Source organism: Heptranchias perlo, chromosome 24 (assembly GCF_035084215.1).
Source record: "Heptranchias perlo isolate sHepPer1 chromosome 24, sHepPer1.hap1, whole genome shotgun sequence".
Classification (NCBI taxonomy): Eukaryota; Metazoa; Chordata; class Chondrichthyes; order Hexanchiformes; family Hexanchidae; genus Heptranchias; species Heptranchias perlo.
In genome coordinates, this window is record NC_090348.1 from 3,704,722 (window position 1) to 3,727,480 (window position 22,759).

The window sequence follows — 22,759 nt, forward strand, 5'->3', positions numbered from 1 at the left end:
ATCCACTCTGCCAGGCTGTGAAGTCAGAAATTGCTCTCATTGTCTCAGCATTTTATTCTTGAAATATATGGTGAATTTGTATAAATGGTTTCATCAAAACTACCTTCCTTTTCTTAACTCCTTGATGCATATTATGCTTGGCTGGCAGGCAGGGAAGATTTATATCAATGGCTTAAATTCAGAAATGAATGCAAAATAGTTAAACTTGTAAATACCACCAAACTAGTAGGGGTGATGTAATCTAAGGAGGAAGTTAACAAATTACAGAAGGGATTGGATAAAATATATATGTGGACAGAATACTGGCAGATCAAATTTAACACAGACAAGTGTAAAGTACTGCACAAAGGAAAGAAAAATGGATAATATATAATCAATGTTGTTGAAATAAATAAGGATGAAGTTGAAAAAGGCTAGGAGTCTTGGTAGACTCCATACTCATGTCCAATCAATGCAGAGCAGCAGTCAACAAAACCAATAGAATTTTGAACCACACAGCCAAAACAGTAGACTACAAGCCAGAGGAAGTTGTGGCTGTGTTGATTGCTGCTCTGCATTGGTTGATCATGTTGTGTCCAGTCTACTAAGATTCCTAGGCCTCTTTCGGCTTCATCCTAAAACTATTTCAACACAATTCATGAAGCACATGTGGACCTTTTTCTTCCTGTCTTATAGTACTTTACATTTGTCTGCATTAATGTCACCTGCCAATTTTCTGACAACTTGCATATTTTATTCAACTCATTGTGTAACTTCTGAGCTGCCTCCTCAGATTACATTGCCCCTCCTCATTTGGTATCATCTGCAAATCTGCCAAATTTGCATTGAATTTCTGAGTCCCAGTCATGGTCCCAATATTGAGCAATATTGGCACACCTACTCAGTGTTCCTCTCTTCCTCCCTTACCTGCCCCCTTGACTCCTCTATCGAATACTCATTTTCTTCCCTTCAGCCAATTTCTTGTCTATTCCCCGGGTTTAGGTATCAGTCTCGGCTTAGTGTTAGTATTCTCACCTCTGAGTCAGTAGGTCACGGATTCAAGTCCCACTCCAGAGACTTGAGCACATAGTCTAGGCTGACACTTCAGTGCAGTACTGATGGAGGGCTACACTGTCGGACATACTGTCTTTTGAATAGATATTAAATTGAGTCTATCCTCTCGGGTAGACGTATAAGATCCCATGGCACTTTTGAAAAGAGCAGTGGAGTTCTCCCAGTGTCCTGGCCAATATTTATTCCTCAACCAACATTACAAAAACAGATTATCTGGTCATTTGTGGGACCTTGCTGTGCGCTAATTGGCTGCTGTGTTTCCTACATTACAACAGTGACTACACTTCAAAAGTTGTTCATTGACTGAACTTTCAAGATGTCCTGAGTTTGTGAAAGATGCTATATAAAGTTTTCTTAATAGGAAGGGACTAGGAACTGTAGAGGACCAAAGGGATTTAGGTGTCCATGTACACAAATCACAAAAAGCTATTGCACAGGTACACAAAGTAATCAAAAAGGGAGCTGGAATTCAAATAATCAAAAAGGGGGCTCTATTTCAAGGGGGCTGGAATTCAAAAGTGAGGAAGTGATGCTTCAGTTGTACAGAGCCTTGGTCAGACCCCTCTGTAGTATTGCATTCAGTTTTGAGCACAGATCCTCGGGAAAGATGATTTGACCTTGGAGGGGGTACAGTGCAGATTCACTAGAATGATACTGGGGTTAAAAGAGTTGAATTATGAGGACAGGTTGCATAAACATGGTTTGTATTTCCTTGAATTTAGAATGTTGATCTATTAGAAGTGTTAGAGATTCGATAGGGTAGATACAATTTCCTCCGATGGGGGAAATCCAGAACAAGAGGACGTAGTCTTAAAATTAGAGCTAGGTCATTTAGCTGTGAAATCATGAAGCACTTTTTCACACAAAGGGTAGTGGAGACCTGGAACTTGCTCCCCAAAAAGCTGTGGATGCTGGATCAATTGAAGTTTTCAAGATGGAGATTGATAGATTTTTGTTGGGTCAGGATGCCAAGGGATATGGAACAAAGGCAGGTAAATGGAGTTGAGGTAGAGATCAGCCATGATTTAACTAAATGGCGAAATATACTCGAGGGGCTGAATGGGCTACTCCTGTTCCTATATAAGTTTTTGTCTGCTTCCTTTTTTCTTTCTTTCCTATCTCTCTCCCTCCCCAAATCCCTAATGACCTTTTCTGTGGAACTTTGTTAGCAGCCTTTTGTAAGTCTAGGTACACCACATTATAGGATTTCCCACAGTCCACTTGATTTGTCACTTCCTCAAAGAAGTTGACAAAGTTGGTCAGGCAGGATTTTTCCCTTCTGAATCAATGTTCACTGCTGTTAAGTAGCTTGATGTGGTGATGCCGGTGATGGACTGGGGTTGACAATTGTAAACAATTTTACAACACCAAGTTATAGTCCAGCAATTTTATTTTAAATTCACAAGCTTTCGGAGGCTACCTCCTTCCTCAGGTGAACGATGTGGAAAATGTAGCTTACCATTGTATAGATAATGCTCAAGTTTACTCCTCATTGATTCTATTGTTTTACATGGAATGGAAGTAAGACTTATGGGTCTGTCATTGACTGTACCTGTTTTGTACCACTTTTGTATATGGACTTCACTTTAGCCTTTTTCCAATCTATTGGTACTGACCATTGTCCAGTGACTCACTTATAATGGTCGTCAGTACCTCACAAATCAGAATCATTTAAGAAACAATTAGATGCTGCAATGAGGGTAATTGGGGTCTTTTGGTTGGATGAACTGAAATGGGCTGAATGGCCTTTGTCATCTGTAATTGTCGTGTGATATGTATTCTCCAAAGATGCAGTTAATGCTGCTCCTTGGCTGACCCAACAGTAGCCTTGCTTCCATTATCTGTACCTATTTGTATTCACCTTAGTGCTGACTGCATCTTACTTTCTTGCTATCAAAACCTAACTTAGCTGATTCCATAATCATAGGAAATAGAATAGAATCATAGAAGTTTACAACATGGAAACAGGCCCTTCGGCCCAACATGTCCATGTCGCCCAGTTTATACCACTAAGCTAGTCCCAGTTGCCTGCACTTGGCCCATATCCCTCTATACCCATCTTACCCATGTAACTGTCCAAATGCTTTTTAAAAGACAAAATTGTACCTGCCTCTACTACTGCCTCTGGCAGCTCGTTCCAGACACTCATCACCCTTTGAGTGAAAAAAGTGCCCCTCTGGACCCTTTTGTATCTCTCCCCTCTCACCTTAAATCTATGCCCCCTCGTTATAGACTCCCCTACCTTTGGGAAAAGATTTTGACTATCGACCTTATCTATGCCCCTCATTATTTTATAGACTTCTATAAGATCACCCCGAAACCTCCTACTCTCCAGGGAAAAAAGTCTCAGTCTATCCAACCTCTCCCTATAAGTCAAACCATCAAGTCCTGGTAGCATCCTAGTAAATCTTTTCTGCACTCTTTCTAGTTTAATAATATCCTTTCTATAATAGGGTGACCAGAACTGTACACAGTATTCCAAGTGTGGCCTTACTAATGTCTTGTACAACTTCAACAAGACATCCCAACTCCTGTATTCAATGTTCTGACCAATGAAACCAAGCATGCCGAATGCCTTCTTCACCACCCTATCCACCTGTGACTCCGCTTTCAAGGAGTTATGAACCTGTACTCCTAGATCTCTTTGTTCTATAACTCTCCCCAACGCCCTACCATTAACGGAGTAGGTCCTGGCCCGATTCGATCTACCAAAATGCATCACCTCACATTTATCTAAATTAAACTCCATCTGCCATTCATCGGCCCACTGGCCCAATTTATCAAGATCCCGTTGCAATCCGAGATAACCTTCTTCACTGTCCACAATGCCACCAATCTTGGTGTCATCTGCAAACTTACTAACCATGCCTCCTAAATTCTCATCCAAATCATTAATATAAATAACAAATAACAGCGGACCCAGCATCGATCCCTGAGGCACACCGCTGGTCACAGGCCTCCAATTTGAAAAACAACCCTCTACAACCACCCTCTGTCTTCTGTCGTCAATCCAATTTTGTATCCAATTGGCTACCTCACCTTGGATCCCGTGAGATCTATCCTTATGTAACAACCTACCATGCGGTACCTTGTCAAAGGCTTTGCTAAAGTCCATGTAGACCACGTCTACTGCACAGCCCTCATCTATCTTCTTGGTTACCCCTTCAAAAAACTCAATCAAATTTGTGAGACATGATTTTCCTCTCACAAAACCATGCTGACTGTTCCTAATCAGTCCCTGCCTCTCCAAATGCCCGTAGATCCTGTCTCTCAGAATACCCTCTAACAACTTACCCACTACAGATATCAGGCTCACTGGTCTGTAGTTCCCAGGCTTTTCCCTGCCGCCCTTCTTAAACAAAGGCACAACATTTGCTCCCCTCCAATCTTCAGGCACCTCACCTGTAGCTGTCGATGATTCAAATATCTAAATAGTTTTACTGGGGGGAAGGACTGTGTGCCAACTATTATTTGGACATGGTTAAGACACTTGCTTTATTCTGTGTATTTTTATATGTAATTTCGTGGTGGCTAGTTTTAAGTTAGTTTTCTAATTCCATTATGACGGATAATTTTTGTCAGCTACATAGCATCAGCATACTGTTAATATTAATTGCCAGAGAAAGCATGCTGCACCAATTGGGTGTATATTGGTTATAAATCATGCTCCCTGGTGCTGAGAATGAGTGCCTGGCTACTCTTCCAGTTTGGGCATGCATGTAGAATATCTTCTGTAGTCATAAAATAATCCTCTCTCTGTTGGTCCCATACATTGCATTAAAAACAGTGAATTTCTGGACCTTTTTAATCACATTTGATGGAGTGAAATAGTGACGTATATCTTTAATGACGCTAGGTTAAATGAGGGCCATACAGTGTACCTGGAGCGCATGATAGGCCGTTCCATGTTTGATGAGAAATTCAGGCAATTTGTAGCCATTGGAGGCTGGAAGGATCTGCTTGAAGCGGTGAGTTTCACAATGTTATAGTAACCCTTCTAATAACTGCACAATGGTGTACATTTTATGGATTTATGCTCTTTTTGATTATAGTGTCTTTTTTTGAAAAAAGTAGTAATTATAACATTTAGAGGTGCTGCTTAGTACAATGTTGCATGCCCCTACAAGTAATTGAGAAATTGGAATAATGTTGCCCGAAATTAATTGGAGTTATAGTCATAGAATTGTGGAAAGGTTACAGCATGGAAGGAGGCCATTTGGCCCATGGAGTGTGATATTTTGTATATGTATGTTGATGTGGGAGATGAAGGCTGACTACAGCACCTCAGTTAGCTCCCTCTTTCTGCCAGTCCATGACTGTTATTTTGAGCCCTCCTTTGTGCCTGTGATTGCAGCCTTGTTCTTATTTCCTATCTTGATATGGGCACAGCAGGAGTGGGGGTCAGGGCTGAGGCTTGGGCTAAGGGGCAGGGCGCCTGGATAAGGAATCGGCTCGACAGTGGCAGCATCTAATAAGGGTGGTATCAAACATTCCTGTTGACAAGAACAGCATTGGTAATGACCACAACAACAACTTGCATTTATATAGCGCTTTTAAAGTAGTAAAATGCCCCAAAGTGCTTCACAGGAGTGTAATCAGAGAAAAATTGACAGAGTCAATGAAAGAGACATTAGGACATGTGACCAAAAGCTTGGTCAAAGAGGTAGGTTTAAAGTAGGAGAAAGAGGCAGAGGTTTAGGGAGGGAATTCCAGAGCTTAGGGCCTAACCGACTAAAGACATGGCTCACAATGGTGGGGCGACGGAAGTGGGAGATGCACAAGAGACTAATGAATAGACATTACCAGGGAGAAGCGATCAAAGGAGGTTTCCAGGATCTGTTATGTATGTGGTAATTTTTTTTGTTTGTTTTCAAACTGAGATAATTCAGCAAACTGCCAGATCAGATAGGGTGTCCCAACAACTCATTTTGGTTGCGTACCTCAATCTCACTGGTCTGGACTGGATTTAAACCCGTGTCCAAGAGTTGAAAGAAAAGAATGTTTAACCCATTGTACCACAATGCCTTTACTCCCCTTTACTGCTCTATTAAGGGCAGCAATGATGTATGAGTTTCCTTCATGCAGCATTTTTCTTCCAGTGGATGGTGCTGTTGCCTTGTTTAAATTGTGTGTGAACTTTTATCACAAGTTGTGTGTGGAATTCTTGGCCTTATCTAGTTTTAAACAAAACGGAAAAGCCATTTTTTTTTCTTTTCCTTGAGTTGACAGGATTGTTTAATAATTTCCACTTTCTAACTTGTGTACAGATTTGTAAATAAATGTACAAACATAACTGAACAGCACATCTAGTGGACAGAATTGCGTCTGCATTTTTTTAAAAAAGCAAATCACTGATCCTTTAATTGCTTGATGGGCTCCAGTGGCCTAAATTATGTAGTTGTAACTCCCATTTATCGAAGCAATTTAACTTGTTCTTGGCTATTTTAAAACTGGATTTTTTTTAAACCTTTTTAATCTTAAGATATTTGTCATCTCTTCCAAGCTGAATACACTGGTAATTTTCCTTGCTTTGAAAATAAAAGACAAAGCAAGGTACTAAATGAGTAATTTGCATCTGTCATTACCAGGGAAGACGATGCTGCCAGGGTCTCAGTAAAGGAAGATGTAGTTGAGATACTGGATGGGCTAATAATTGGTAAAGAGGTATTAGAAAGGCTAGCTGTACTTAAAGTAGACAAGTCACCCGGTCCGGATGGGATGGAAAGGGTGGAAATTGCGGAGGCACTGGCCATAATCTTCCAAATATCCTTAGATACGGAGGTGGTGCCTGAGGACTGGAGAATTGCAAATGTTGCACCTGTGTTCAAAAAAGGTTGTAAGGATAAACCCAGCAACTACAGGCCAGTTAGTTTAACCTCTGTGGTGGGGAAACTTTTAGAAACGATAATCCGGGACAGAATTAACAGTCACTTGGACAAGTGAGGATTGATTAGGGAAAGCCAGCACGGATTTGTTAAAGGTAAATCGTGTTTAACTAACTTGATACAGTTTTTTGATGAGGTAACAGAGAGGGTTGATGTGGCGTATATGGACTTTCAAAAGACGTTTTGATAAAGTGCCACATAATAGGCTTGTCATTAAGATTGAAGTTCATGGAATTAAGGGGGCAGTAGCAGCATGGATGCAAAATTGGCTAAGCAACAGGAAGCAGAGAGTAGTGATGACCGGTTGTTTTTCGGACTGGAGGGAGGTATACAGTTGTGTTCCCCAGAGGTCGGCACTGGGACCACTGCTTTTCTTGATATATATTAATGACTTGGACTTGGGTGTACAGAGCACAATTTGCAGATGACCCAAAACTATGGCCAGTGCCTCTGCAAGTTCCACCCTTTCCATCCCATCCGGACCGGATGTCTTATCTACTTTAAGTACAGCTAGCCTTTCTAGTATCTTTCTTTATCAATTATTAGCCCATCCAGTATCTCAACTACATCTTCTTTTGCTGAGACTCTGGCAGCATCTTCTTCCTTGGTAATGACAGATGCAAAGTACTCATTTAGTACCTTGCTTTGTCTTTTATTTTCAAAGTAGTGAACAGTGAGGAGGATAGTGATAGACTTCAAGAGGATATAGATAGGCTGGTGGAATGGGTGGACGCGTGGCAGATGAAATTTAACGGAGTAAAATGCGAAGTGATACATTTCAGTAGGAAGAACGAGGAGAGGCAATATAAACTAGAGAGCACAATTCTAAAAGAGGTAGAGGAACAGAGATCTGGGGGTATATGTACACAAATCATTGAAAGTGGCAGGGCAGGTTGAGAAAGTAGTTAAAAAAGCATACGGGACATTGTGCTTTATAAATAGAGGCATAGAGTACGAAAGCAAGGAAGTCATGATGAACCTTCATAAAACACTGGTTTGACCACAACTGGAATATTGTGTCCAGTTCTGGGCACCGCACTTTAGGAAAGATGTGAAGGCCTTAGAGAGGGTGCAGAAGAGATTTACCAGAATGATTCCAGGGATGAGGGACTTTAGTTAAGTGGATAGACTGGAGAAGCTGGGGTTGTTCTCCTTGGAACAGAGAAAGTTGAGAGGAAATTTGATAGAGGTATTTAAAATCATGAAGGGTCTAGACAGAGCAGATAGAAAGAAATTGTTCCCATTGGCGGAAGAGTCAAGAACCAGAGGACGTAGATTTAAGGTGATTGGCAAAAGAACCAAAGGTGACATGAGGATAAAACTTTTTTACACAGCGAGTGGTCAGGACCTGGAATGCACTGCCAGGTGGGTAGTAGAGGCAGATTCAATCGTGGCCTTCAAAAGGGAACTGGATAAGTAGTTGAAAGGAAAAAATTTGCAGGGCAACGGGGAAAGGGCGGGGGAGTTGGGACTAGCTGGATTGCTCTTGCATAGAGCCAGTGTGGACTCGATGGTCCGAATGGCCACCTTCCGTGCTGTAACCGTTCTGATTTTCAGCAGGGTTTCAATTACACATACACAAAGGTCAATTCTCTTGAGAAATTCCTGTACATTTCTGAAAAGCTAGAGTTAAAGTAGAAACCGTTCTAAAATACAAAAGACCAAGCCAAGACGATTGATCTGGAAATTAGTCAGGATATGGGGAGACTTTATTCCCCTTGCTAATGAATTTGTACATGGCCACAAAATGAATAGGTGTTCAGAAATCAGACTGTGTGAGCACCTGCTCAACATTACATGCACCAGTTCGTACCATTGTCTTTAATCAGGTCTGTCTTGCACTGATTAAATACCAGGCAATTCTTAATCTGTAGTTCTGGCTAGAGATCTGAACTCTGGCGATGTATTGAGATTTGCATTGTCCACATTTTTCGTGTCATCCAGATCTACAAAAGACTATTCCATCTAAAAGTCCTGCCTCTAATGATGCTGTAAGAAATAACTTCCACTAAGGGTTTCTTAACCCAATTAAGAAACCCAATGATTTTGAGAAGGGATCTTTCAGGTGGACTGGAAACAAAGATTGGCCAGGAAAACAGTAAATGAGCAATGGCAGGCCTTCAAGGCGGTGATAGTTTGGGTACAAACCAAGCATATTCCCATAAGGAGGAGAGATGGGGCATCCAATGCTAGAGCTGCCTGGATGACACAAGAAATAGAGGTTAAAGTAAAACAAAAAAAGGAGGTTTATGACAAATGTCAGGTACAGAATACAGTAGTAAACCAGGCAGAGTGCAGGGAAAAATTGAAAAAGGATATAAGGGCAAAGAGTATGAGAAAAGATTAACGGGTAACAGAAAAAGGTACCCAAAAATCTTTTATAAACATATTAAAAAGTAAAAGGATAGTTAAAGCAACAGTGGGGCCGATTGGGACAAAAAAGGAAATCATCTTATGGAGGCAGAGGGCATGAATGAGTACTTTGCATCTGTCTTCACAAAAGAAGAGGATGAAGTAAATGTCGCAGTGGAGGAGGGGGGAGTAGAGATATTGGATAGGATAAAAATAGATAGTAAGGAGGTGGTAAAGAGGTTGGCATCACTCAAAGTTAACAAGTCACCTGGTCCAGATGGAATGCATCCTCGGTTGCTGAAGGAAGCAAGGGTGGAGAAAGCAGAAGCTCTGACCAAAATCTTTCAATTCTCCTGGGATATGAGAGTGATGCCAGAGGACTGGAGGATTGCAAATGTTACACCCCTGTTCAAAAAAGAGGAGCGGGATAAACCTGGTAACTGCAGACCAGTCAGTCTAACCTAAGTGGTGGGACAACGACTAGAGACAATTGTCAAGGACAAAATTAATTCTCAGTTGGAGAAGCATAGGTTAATATGGGACAGCCAGCACGAATTTGTTAAAGGCAAATCATGTCTGACGAACCTGATTGAGTTCTTTGATGAAGGGGGCTGATGAAGGTAGTGCAGTATATATATATAATAGACTTTCAAAAGGCATTTGATAAAGTACCACATGGGATTAAAGGAGCGCTAGTAACTTGGGTACATAATTGACTAAGGGATAGGAGGCAGAGTAGTGGTGAACAGAAGTTTTTCTGACTGGCGTGGGGCCCCCCAGGGGTCGGTATTAGGACCATTGCTTTTCTTATATATAAAAGATCTGGACTTGGGTATAGGGAATACAGTTTTGAAGTTTGCAGATTATACAAAACTTGGCAACATAGTAAATAGTGAGCAGGATAGTAGCAGACGTAGACAGATTTTTGAAATGAGCAGACACATGGCAGATGCAATTTAATGCGGATTAGTCTGAAGTGATGCATTTTGATAGAAGCAACATGGAGAGGCAGTAAAATCTAAATGGTACTATTTTGAGGGTGGCTCAAGAGCAGAGGAACCTGGGGGTGCATATTCACAAATCTTTGAAGGTGGCAGGGCAAGTTGATAAGGTGGTTAAGAAAGCGTATGGGATAATTGGCTTTGTAAAAAGGGGCATTAAATACAAAAACAAGAATGTCATGCTAAACCTTTACAAATCACTGGTTAGGCATCAGCTGGAGTATTGTGTACAATTCTGAGCACCACACTTTAGGAAGGATGTCAAGCCTTAGATAGGGTACAGAGGAAGTTTACCAGGATGATACCAGGGATGAGGGACTTCAGTTATGTGGAGAGATTGAAGAGGCTGGGATTGTTCTCAGCGGAGAAGGTTAAGAGGGGACCTAATCGAGGTATTCAGAATTATGAGGGGTATTGATAGAGCAATTAGAGAGAAACTGTTTACTCTGGCAAGTGGGTCGGTAACCAGAGGTCACGGATTTAAAATAATTGGCAAAAGAACTAGAGGGGAAATTAGGAGAATTTTTTTCAGAGGGTTGTTGAGATCTGGAATGCACTACCTGAAAACGAGGTGGAAGCAGATTCCACAGGAACTTTCAAAAGGCAATTGGACATGTACTTGAAGAGGACTAATTTACAGGGTTATGGGGAAACAGCTGGGGTGCGGGACTAAATTAGACAGCTCTTTCAAAGAACCGACACAGGCACGATGGGCCCAATGGGCATCCTTCTGTGCTGTAAGATTCTGATTCTAATTACATTTTTTGTTTTTAAATAAAGTACTCTGTATTTTGCTGTGTTTCACAGCTTCTATGTATTCAACCTGTGTACTAATGATTAACACTAATTATAAATAGATATCCTAGTTTTAGCCTTTGTGTTAGTCTAATGGGCTCTATTTCCTGGACAGTCAGAAATAACAGAAGAGTTTAGTGGGCACCCCATGTGGTCTCCAGCGATTAGGAGTTAGTTGTTAATTCTGGACAAGCTATCCCATTCACAGTACATAGAGCACAGTTTTGGTTCCTAGACTCAACCTGCTAATAGAAACCATCCTTTTACCATGAACACAAGGCAAAATTGTCGGGAGAAAGCTCAAACTGCAACAGATGTATCATGGGACGCTGTCTGTTGGACCTGACACAAACAATGGGAGGAAACCATTGTTTTGCATGGTGTGTGGATGGAATGTAGTGTTGGTCTTTTGCAGTATCATTTACGTTCTGCGTCAAATATTATCATTTCTGGAAAAACATTTTCCAGCAGCAGAATCACTCGTAATATGCACTTCATTTCTATGGGATACTGCTGTTGAAGATTAACACCAATTATGTGAAAGAGACTTCTTAGTTTAAAGCAATACAACCTTTTGCATTTTAGTAACTATTTTAAACATGTTAATAAGCCTGCAGAGGAGGTGCGGTATATGTATAAACTTTTTGCAGGTTATTCCAGTGAAGCACATCTTAAACCCTGACCTCGGTGTTGGCTTAAAGAAATGGAACTAATTTTAATTTGATATTTTGCTGTATATAAGAATGACGCATAAACTTTAAACTGTTAACGGGTCCATGTAATCTCTTCTAGGTGGGTATCTCTTCAAAATTTGATAGTTAATTGAAATCCATGCTTTCTCTTAGGTTGAGACATTTGGTGCTACTAATCCTCTGACCAATCTGGTCCCTGTACTCAGTGACACTGACCCTGATGATGCATTTTCATCTGTTCCATATGAAAAGGGATTTGCTTTACTTTATCATTTAGAGGAGCTGCTTGGAGGACCAGGTAAATGCTACAAGTTTGGAATTAATAATCGGCTTTCTAAATGGACTTTTTAATTTGAATTGCTGTAGATTTGTTAAACAGAAGACATCTGTTTGTTTGTATTTGTCTGTGCTTATTGCTAGATGTCTTCATGGGGTTCCTCAAGGCCTATATTCAGATATTTGCCTACAGCAGTGTAACCACAGAAGACTGGAAAAAATGCCTGTATTCATATTTTAATAATAAGGTGAGTGTCTTTAGAACAGTATGCTGAATAAAAATGTGATTTGCTGATCAGTTTATTTAGGACTTTCTCCATGTCTCTGTAAATGTCAATGATCCCAGAAAAATAGAAATCTAAAAGTTATCACTTTGTAGATTGATGTCTTAAGTTTTTGTTTTGCAGTTTCCCCCTTTACCTTCATATGTATGCTTGTGTGTAAAAAGTAATGGTACCCCAGAGAGGGAAAATCCAAGTCCCTCTCCACGTTCTACTGGCTGGCACAAGAGTAGCCTTGGAAATGGGCCAGCTGCCACATCTATCAGCCAAGTAACACTGCAAGAATAAGTTGGCTAAACTTACTTTAGCTTATATTGTATCATAGTTAGGTACAGGGAGGAGGCCATTCAGCCCATCGTGCCTATGTCAGCTCTTTTGAAAGAGCTATCCAATTAGTTCCATTCTCCTGCTCTTACCCCATTCCCCTGTAAATCTTTTCCCTTCAAATATTTATCCAATTCCCTTTTGAAAGTTACTATTGAATCTGCTTCCACCACCCTTTCAGGCAGTGCACTCCAGATCGTTACAACTTGCTGCGTTTTAAAAAAAAATGTTTCCTCATGTCGCCTAAAGCTCTTTTTGCCTTAAATCTGTGGTCTCTGGTTACCAACCCTTCTACCACTGGAAACAGTTTCTCCTTATTCACTCTATCAACACTGTTCATGATTTTGAACACCTCTATCAAATCTCCCCTTAACCTTCTCTGTTCGAAGGAGAACAACCGCAGCTTCTCCAATCTCTTCACATGACTGAAGTCCCTCATCCCTGGTACCATTCTAGTAAATCTCTTCTGCACCCTTTCTAAGGCCTTGACGTTCTTCCTAAAGTGTGGTGCCCAGAATTGAACACAATACTCCAGCTGAGGCCTAACCAATGTTTTATAAAGGTTTAGCATAACTTCCTTGGTTCTGTACTCTATGCTTCTATTAATAAAGCCCATGATCCCATATGCTTTTTTAACACTCTTCTCAACTTGTCCTGCCACCATCAAAGATTTGTGTATGTGCATCCCCAGGCCTCTGTTCCTGCACCCCCTTTAAAATTGTACCATTTAATTTATATTGCCTCTCCTTATTCTTCCTACCAAAGTGTATCACTTCACACTTCTCTGTGTTAAATTTCATCTGCCATGTGTCTGTCCGTTTCACCAGTCTGTCTTTGTCCTCCTGAAGTCTGTTACTATCCTCCTCACTGTTTACTTCATTCCTGAGTTTCGTGTCATCTGCAAACTTTGAAATTACATCCTCTATACCCAAGTCTCAATCATTAATATATATCAAAAAGAGCAATGGCCGTGGGGAACACCACTGTATACTCCCCTTGAGTCTGAAAAACAAACGTTCACCATTACTTTCTGCTTTCTGTCCTGTAGCCAATTTTGTATCCATGCTGCCACTGTCCCTTTAATCCCATGGGCTTTAACTTTGCTAAGATGTCTATTAAGTGATACTTTATCAAATGCCTTTTGAAAGCCCGTATACATAACAACTACACTACCCTCTTCAACCCTCTCACTTACTGCATTAAAATACTCAATCAAGTTAGTCAAACACAATTTTCCTTTAACACATCCATGTTGACTTTCATTTATTAGCCCATGCTCTTCCAAGTGCCAATTAATTTTGTCCTGGATTATTGTCTCAAAGTTTCCCACCACTGACGTTAGGCTGACTGTCCTGAAATTGTTGGTTTATCCCTCTTCCCCCTTTTTGAACAGGGGTGTATCATTTGCAATCTTCCAGTCCTCTGGCACCGTCCTCATATCTAAGGACGTTCGTAGCCAGCGCCTCTGCCATTTCTACCCTTCTCTGAGTAACTTAGGATGCATCCCATCTGGACCGGGTGACTTTTCTACTTTAGTACTGCCAATCTTTTAAGTACCTCTTTATCTATTTTTATTCTATCCAATATCGTTACTACCTCCTCCTATACTGTTACAATGGCAGCATCCTCTTTAGTGAAGACGGATGCAATGTATTCATTTAGTACCTCAGCCATGCCCTCTGCCTCACAAGATCTTTTTTGTCCTCAATCAGTCCCATCCTTCCTTTAACTACCCTTTTACTATTTTTATATGTTTATGAAAGACTTTTGGGTTCCCTTTTATGTTAGCCGCTAATCTATTCTCATACTCTCTCTTTGTCCCTCTTACTCCCTTTTCGATCTCCTCTGTACTTTCGGTATTCAGCCTGGTTCTTTACTGTATTATCAACCTTGCATTCGTCATGAGCCTCCTTTTTCTGTTTCATTTTAATCTCTATAGGCATGATTTTAAACTCGGCAAAATGGGTGGGTTGGGGGCTGGGGGGCAGTAAAGATTTTAAAAATCTAAAACCTGCACCCAACCCGCCCATTCCCGGTTTTAATGGAAGCTGGACGAGGGGCGGGCAACCAACCCGCTCTCAGGAGGTGGGTTGGTCACTCAAAGCTTTCAAGAAGGCTTACAGGCCTCCATTTCAAAAGATTTTTTATTTTTAACCCCTGGTGGCCGGGATTTCCGGGCCTTCTACTTCACGCCACGTGAGAGGAGGCGAAAATGCCCGAAACAGCAGGTAAGTGCCTTTATCGCACTGCTTGTGGACCTGGAGGAGCCGGAGTGTTCCCTCCAGGCCCAACCTGCAGCGACCACCTCCCTGATGACTGAGCCGTGCCCCCCACCATATCTAAGAATTACCTGCTCGCATCCTCTTCTCCCGTCCAACGAAGGTCAGCCTGTCAGGCGGGAAACAGTCAAAAAAAAGACGTCCTTGTGTCAAAATCGTAAGGATGTCTGGGAAACCCGTACTTCCAGGTTTTCTGTCGAGAATTCCCCTCTAACACCCCCTTCCCGGCTCCCCGATAAAATCATGCGCTGTATCTTTACTCATCCAGGGAGCTCTAGCTTTGGTTGCCCTTCCTTTCCCGCTTGTAGGAATGTGTCTACTCTGTACCTGAACCAACTCCTCCTTGAAGGCCTCCCATTGTTCAATTACTGTTTTTTTTAATTGTTCATGGGATGTGGGCATCACTGGCAAGGCCAGCATTTATTGCCCATCCCTTTGCATACTAACTCTTGATTCCAATCCACCTGGGGAAGATCTCTTTTTAACTGACTGAAATTTGCCCTCCTCCAGTTAAGCATTTTCACATTTGATTGTGCCTTGTCCTTTTCCATAACTATTCTAACCCTAATGATATTATGATCACTGTTCCCCCAAATGTGAAAGAGTTTGATAGGGTAGACGTAGAGATGACGTTTCCACTTGTGGGTGAGACCAGAACTAGGGGCCATAAATATTAGATAGTCACTAATAAATTCAATAGGGAATTCAGGAGGGACTTCTTTACCCAGAGAGTGGTTAGAATGTGGAATTCGCTACCACAAGGAGTAGTTGAGGCGACTAGCATAGATGCATTTAAGGGGAAGCTAGATAAACACATGAGGGAGAAAGGAATAGAAGGATATCCTGATAGTTTTAGATGAAGTAGTGAGGGAGGAGGTTCGTGTGGAGCATAAATACCAGCATGGACCTGATGGGCCAAATGGCCTGTTCCTGTGCTGTACATTCTATCTAACCTCAATGCCTAGCTCATGAGCATTTTAACTACCTTGTCTTGGTGCAAGCGACCCGTGGTTTAATGTGGAGCCAGGAAGAGCACTCCTTAAAAAAGTAACTTTTTGGTGGCAGCCTTCAGCAGCCCTTTAAGGACTGCTGATTAGGCTGCACGTAGATCTGGTATCCCTGGACGTCTTTTTTTTGCCTTTACCGATATGACTGGCGGTGCGCCTCTGGCTTGTAATGAGCGTATGCACCCTGCCTGCCATTTAGTGCCTGAGAAACAGGTGCAGCATCATTAAACCTGGGAGCAGCCTTCGCCCTGGGCTGCTCCATGCTGTAAATTTGCCTATTTTCTGCAGCATCAGTCAGTGGAGGACTGCCCCTTTAAATAGGGCTCCTCCGCAGCCTTCCAGTGTGAAACCCGGAAGCCAAGGTAAGTGCCTTCAATTAGGTTGTGATCACGTGCGGAGCACCCCACGTTACCCACGCGCCCAGTCGACCCACCGCTGCCAACCCGCCTCCCTCCTAAAATCGAGTCCATTAGATCTACCTGTCGCAGATGCATCTGTCCATGACAGTATTGGTAGGAGTGACCACCGCACAGTCCTCGTGGAGATGAAGTCCCGTCTTCGCACTGAGGACACCATCCAACGTGTTGGGTGGCACTATCACCGTGCTAAATGGGATAGATTCAGAACAGATCCAGCAGCTCAAAACTGGGCATCCATGAGGCGCTGTGGGCCATCAGCAGCAGCAGAATTGTATTCCAGCACAATCTGTAACCTCATGGCCCGGCATATTCCTCACTGTACCATTACCAACAAGCCAGGGGATCAACCCTGGTTCAGTGAGTATAGAAGAGCATGCCAGGAGCAGCACCAGGCGTATCTAAAAATGAGGTGCCAACCTGGTGAAGCTGTAACACAGGACTACATGCATGCTAAATAGCGGAAGCAGCATGTGATAGACAGAGCTAAGCGATTCCACAACCAACGGATCAGATCAAAGCACTGCAGTCCTGCCACATCCAGTCGTGAATGGTGGTGGACAATTAAACAAATAACGGGAGGAGTAGACTCTGTAAACATCCCCATCCTCAATGATGGCGGAGTCCAACATGTGAGTGCAAAAGACAAGGCTGAAGCGTTTGCAACCATCTTCAGCCAGAAGTGCCGAGTGGATGGTCCATCTCTGCCTCCTTCTGATATCCCCACCATCACAGAAGCCAGTCTTCAGCCAATTCGATTCACTCCACGTGATATCAAGAAATGGCTGAGTGCACTGGATACAGCAAAGGCTATGGGCCCCGACAACATCCCGGCTGTAGTGCTGAAGACTTGTGCTCCAGAACTAGCCGCGCCTCTAGCCAAACTGTTCCAGTACAGCTACAACACTGGCAATGTGGAAAATTGCCCAGGTATGTCCTGTCCACAAAAAGCAGGACAAATCCAATCCGGCCAATTACCGCCCCATCAGTCTACTCTCAATCATCAGCAAAGTGAAAGACGGTGTTGTCGACAGTGCTATCAAGCGGCACTTACTCACCAATAACCTGCTCACCGATGCTCAGTTTGGGTTCCGCCAGGACCACTCGGCTCCAGACCTCATTACAGCCTTGGTCCAAACATGGACAAAAGAGCTGAATTCCAGAGGCAAGGTGAGAGTAACTGCCCTTGACATCAAGGCAGCATTTGACCGAGTATGGTACCAAGGAGCCCTAGTAAAATTGAAGCCAACGGGAATCAGGGGGAAAACTCTCCAGTGGCTAGATTCATACCTAGCACAAAGGAAGATGGTAGTGGTTGTTGGAGGCCAATCATCTCAGCCCCAGGACATTGCTGCAGGAGTTCCTCAGGGCAGTGTCCTAGGCCCAACCATCTTCAGCTGCTTCATCAATGACCTTCCCTCCATCATAAGGTCAGAAATGGGGATGTTCGCTGATGATTGCACAGTGTTCAGTTCCATTCGCAACCCCTTAGATAATGAAGCAGTCTGTGCCCACATGCAGCAAGACCTGGACAACATCCAGGCTTGGGCTGATAAGTGGCAAGTAACATTCGCACCAGGCAATGACCATCTCCAACAAGAGAGAGTCTAACCACCTTCCCTTGACATTCAACTGCATCACCATCACCGAATCCCCCACCATCAACATCCTGGGGGTTACCATTGACCAGAAACTTAACTGGACTAGCCCCATAAATACTGTGGCTGCAAGAGCAGGTCAGAGGCTGGGTATTCTGTGGCGAGTGACTCACCTCCTGACTCCCCAAAGCCTTTCCACCATCTACAAGGCACAAGTCAGGAGTGTGATGGAATACTCTCCACTTGCCTGGATGAGTGCAGCTCCAACAACACTCAAGAAGCTTGACATCATCCAGGACAAAGCAGCCCTCTTGATTGGCACCCCATCCACCACCCTAAACATTCACTCCCTTCACCACCGGTGCACCGTGGCTGCAGTGTGTACCATCCACAGGATGCACTGCAGCAACTCGCCAAGGCTTCTTCGACAGCACCTCCCAAACCCGCGACCTCTACTACTTGGAAGGACAAGGGCAGCAGGCACATGGGAACAACACCACCTGCACGTTCCCCTCCAAGTCATTCACCATCCCGACTTGGAAATCTATCGCCGTTCCTTCATCGTCGCTGGGTCAAAATCCTGGAACTCCCTTCCTAACAGCACTGTGGGAGAACCTTCACCACACGGACTGCAGTGGTTCAAGAAGGCGGCTCACCACCACCTTCTCAAGGGCAGTTGGGGATGGGCAATAAATGCTGGCCTTGCCAGCGACGCCCACATCCCATGAATGAATTAAAAAAAAAACATACTTGGTAAGAAAGGAGTCCTGCACACATTGTAAAAGCTCCATTCCCTGTACCCCTTTACGTACCTCTTCTTACCAGTTTATTTGGGGATAGTTAAAATCTCCCACGATTATTATTCTATGTCTTTTACTCATTTCATGTATTTGCTGATATATTTCTTCCTCCATCTCCTTTCCAGTATTAGGTGGTCTGTAGTATACCCCTATTAGCGTGATTGATCCCTTATCTCTTATTTCAATCCACATGGATTCTGTTTCTATCCTTCTGTCAGTTATATCCCTTTTTTTCTACTGCCATTATCTGACCCCTTGTGTATTCATTATTCTTGGTGTAATGTTTCCCTGACTAACCTGTCTGAACACTATCCACTCCTTTGATTGCTGTGATTATCTCTCTGCCGAGGTGTGATAAATGGCAGTTAGAAAGATTATTTGTAATCACCAGGCATTGTTCTCTGACTATATATGCTGTGCCTTTATGGAACCCTTCACTCACCTGACGAAAGAGCAAAGCTCCGAAAGCTTGTGATTTCAAATAAAGCTGTTGGACTATAACCTGGTGTTGTGCAACTCCTTACATTTATCTCTAATTAGTATAGCAACTCCACCCCCGTTTCCTTCCCTATCTTTTCTGAGGATTGTTTACCTCAATGTTTACCCAAAGAACAAAAATAGTAAGCAATTTGTTAGCTGGTCTAGATAACCGAGATGCATATCTCATTCAATGTGTTTTGAAGTCCCTTGTCCTGAGCAGTTGCTAGGGGTTGTCTGGCATAGGCTGTTCCCTTTGGTTGTGAACACTGGGAGAAAAAATAGACAGAAACACACTGACAATCGAGTTTTTTATCACAAAGTTACTAGAGTATGCTTTCGACAGACTCGAGGTTAGAATGCAGGAGGGTTGTTATGCAAGACATTGATGTGGGGAAGCATTCATTGTACTGTATCATTACGTGAAGACAGGTTGTACTGACTGAATTGAGTGAATCTGATTGTAACTGTTGCTCTGCATGTTCATTTGCCGTTTTGGAAATAAAACGGCTTAATATTTTGTTCCGGCCTCAATTCACTAAAGTGTAAACAGTCGGATTAAAAAATTGGGGAAGCTCAATTGGGGCGTGTGAAAGACACCGTACCTGACTTGTATGTCAAGGCGGATTGTGATATCCTTTAGGGTTTGCTAACACATTAGTAGATTTTGGGCAGTGTGAGTCAACTTCAGAATGTCGGGGACATGGGATCTGTTTACAGAATCGACCGATTCAACTGATCCCAAGAAGGTACTCATGGCAGACTCAAATTTGTAACGTGGGCTTATAAATAGAGGGCCCAATGTGAAAATGCAACCTTACACTTATTCTTATCTATTACATAAGAAAAATATTTAAGCATATTTTCTTTGCATTAGAAAATGGCTCAGTGGGTAGCACTTTCGCCTCTGAGTCAGAAGGTTGTGGGTTCGAGTCGCACTCCAGAGACTTGAGCACAAAATCTAGGCTGACACTTCAGTGCAGTAAAAGATCCCATGGCACTATTTGAGGAAGAGTAGGGGAGTTCTCCCCAGTGTCCTGGCCAATATTTATTCCTTAACCAACATCACTAAAACATTATCTGATCATTATCACATTTATCACATTTCTCTTTGTGGGACCTTGCTGAGTGCAAATAGGCTGCCCATTTCCTACATTACATCAGTGACTACACTTCAAAAGTACTTTGGGATGTCCTGAGATCATGAAAAGCACTATATAAATGCAAATTGTTTCTTGCTCAGACATTGGGACATTGATCAATATAGGTGTTACGCAGCACTATTTTGATATTTTTATTTCTCACTAGGCTGAGATTTTGAATAAGGTTGACTGGAAAGCCTGGTTCCATTCTCCTGGGATACCACCATTCAAACCAAAGTGAGTCTCCTCTCGTTAATTTCATTAAGGTTTCTGAAATGAAACCACGGCATAAAAATAGGTTAACACTTCTGCTAAAATTGAATGGAAATCCCCAGGACCAGATGGTTTCCATCCCAGGGTTTTAAAGGAAGTAGGTGAGCACATTGCAGATGCCCTAACTATAAACTTTCAAAGTTCTCTAGATTCAGGAACTGTCCCTCTGGATTGGAAAATTGCACATGTCACTCTGCTTTTTAAAAAAGGAGAGAGAGGGAAACCAGGGAATTATAGACCAGTTAGCCTAACATCTGTTGTGGGGAAAATGCTGGCGTCTATAATTAAGGATAGGGTGACTGAACACCTCAAATTTTCAGTTAATCAGAGAGAGCCAACATGGATTTGTGAAAGGTAGGTGCCTGACAAACCTGATTGAATTTTTTGAAGAGGTGACTAAAGTAGTGGTCAGAGGAATGTCAGTGGATGTTATTTATATGGACTTCCAGAAGGCATTTGATAAAGTCCCACATAAGAGACTGTTAGCTAAGTTAGAAGCCCATGGAATCGAGGGAAAAGTACAGACTTAGTTGGGAAGTTGGCTGAGCGAAAGGCGACAGAGAGTAGGGATAATGGGTAGGTACTCACGTTGGCAGGATGTGACTAGTGGAGTCCCGCAGGGATCTGTCTTGGGGCCTCAATTATTCACAATATTTATTAACGACTTAGATGAAGGCATAGAGAGTCTCATATCTAAGTTTGGCGATGACACAAAGATTGGTGGCAATGTAAGCAGTGTAGATCAAAACATAACATTACAAAGGGATATTGATAGATTAGGTGAATGGGTAAAACTGTTGCAAATGGAATTCAATGTAGGCAAATGTGAGGTCATCCACTTTGGATCAAAAAAGGATAGATGGTAAAAAGTTAAAAACAGTGGATGTCCAAAGGGACTTTGGGGTTCAGGTACATGGATCATTGAAGTGTCATGAACAGGTGCAGAAAATAATCAATAAGGCTAATAGAATGCTGGCCTTTATATCTAGAGGACCAGAGTACAAGGGGGCAGATGTTATGCTGCAGCTATACAAAACACTGGTTAGACCGCACCTGGAAGGACATATTGGCCTTGGAGGGAGTGCAGCGTAGGTTTATTAGAATGATACCTGGACTTCAAGGGTTAAGTTTCGAGGAGAGATTACACAAATTGGGGTTGTATTCTCTGGAGTTTCGAAGGTTAAGAGGTGATCTGATCGAAGTTTATAAGATATTAAGGGGAACAGATAGGGTGGATAGAGAGAAACTATTTCAGCTGGTTGGGGATTCTAGGAGTAGGGGGCACAGTCTTAAAAAATTAGAGCCAGACCTTTCAGGAGTGAGATTAGAAAACATTTCTACACACAAAGGGTGGTAGAAGTTTGGAACTCTCTTCCGCAAACGGCAATTGATACTAGCTCAATTGCTAAATTTAAATCTGTGTTAGATAGCTTTTTGGCAACCAAAGGTATTAAGGGATATGGGCCAAAGGCAGGTATATGGAGTTAGATCACAAATCAGCCATGATCTTATCAAATGGCGGAGCAGGCACGAGGGGCTGAATGGCCTACTCCTGTTCCTATATGATTGCTTAACTTGTTCACCTAATATTTCAAGGCCAAATTGTGTCAACAAACAAAGAGAAAGACCGGTACTTTCTTTAAAATGCAGACAGATAATTCACACAAAAAGAAACAATTTGGAATCCTATAATTTGGCAGTTTTTAAAATTTCTTACATTGGACTTTGGACTTTGAACACTTAATTCAAAATAAATCATTTTAGAGCACAAGTGAATTCATACAATATGTCATCTTAAATGTAAAAATGCGTATGTGTAAAATGATAGAGACTGGTAGGGTCACCTCCACCTGAGGGGGAGGGCGGTTCACAGTTTAGTTTCATAATTTATTCAGTTCACATGTTAATTTGGCAGTTTCACTTCAAGAAGACCATGCTGCACATCTTTTGTAATCGTTGCCATCTACATTAGAAGAAGTGGTTTGGTGTTATTCTGGAGAAGTAAACTTAATCATTTGACCTGACTTTAATCCCTCACCAGCCCCCACTGTGATTCTTTTAAAGAAAGATGTGTACTGTGTATACACCTGTAATTGGCAGCATGTCAC

General features: G+C 42.3%; 1 protein-coding gene across 1 annotated transcript in view; it reads left to right on the forward strand.

Annotated features, from left to right (window-relative positions):
* Window positions 1-22,759, forward strand: part of lta4h (leukotriene A4 hydrolase) — a 63,116-nt gene that overhangs the window by 34,357 nt on the left and 6,000 nt on the right. Inside the window, exons 11-14 of the mRNA XM_068004616.1 lie at window positions 4,910-5,021; window positions 11,932-12,076; window positions 12,199-12,302; window positions 20,545-20,615. Coding sequence (XP_067860717.1) covers window positions 4,910-5,021; window positions 11,932-12,076; window positions 12,199-12,302; window positions 20,545-20,615 — 432 coding nt within the window. The remainder of the gene's footprint in view (window positions 1-4,909; window positions 5,022-11,931; window positions 12,077-12,198; window positions 12,303-20,544; window positions 20,616-22,759) is intronic.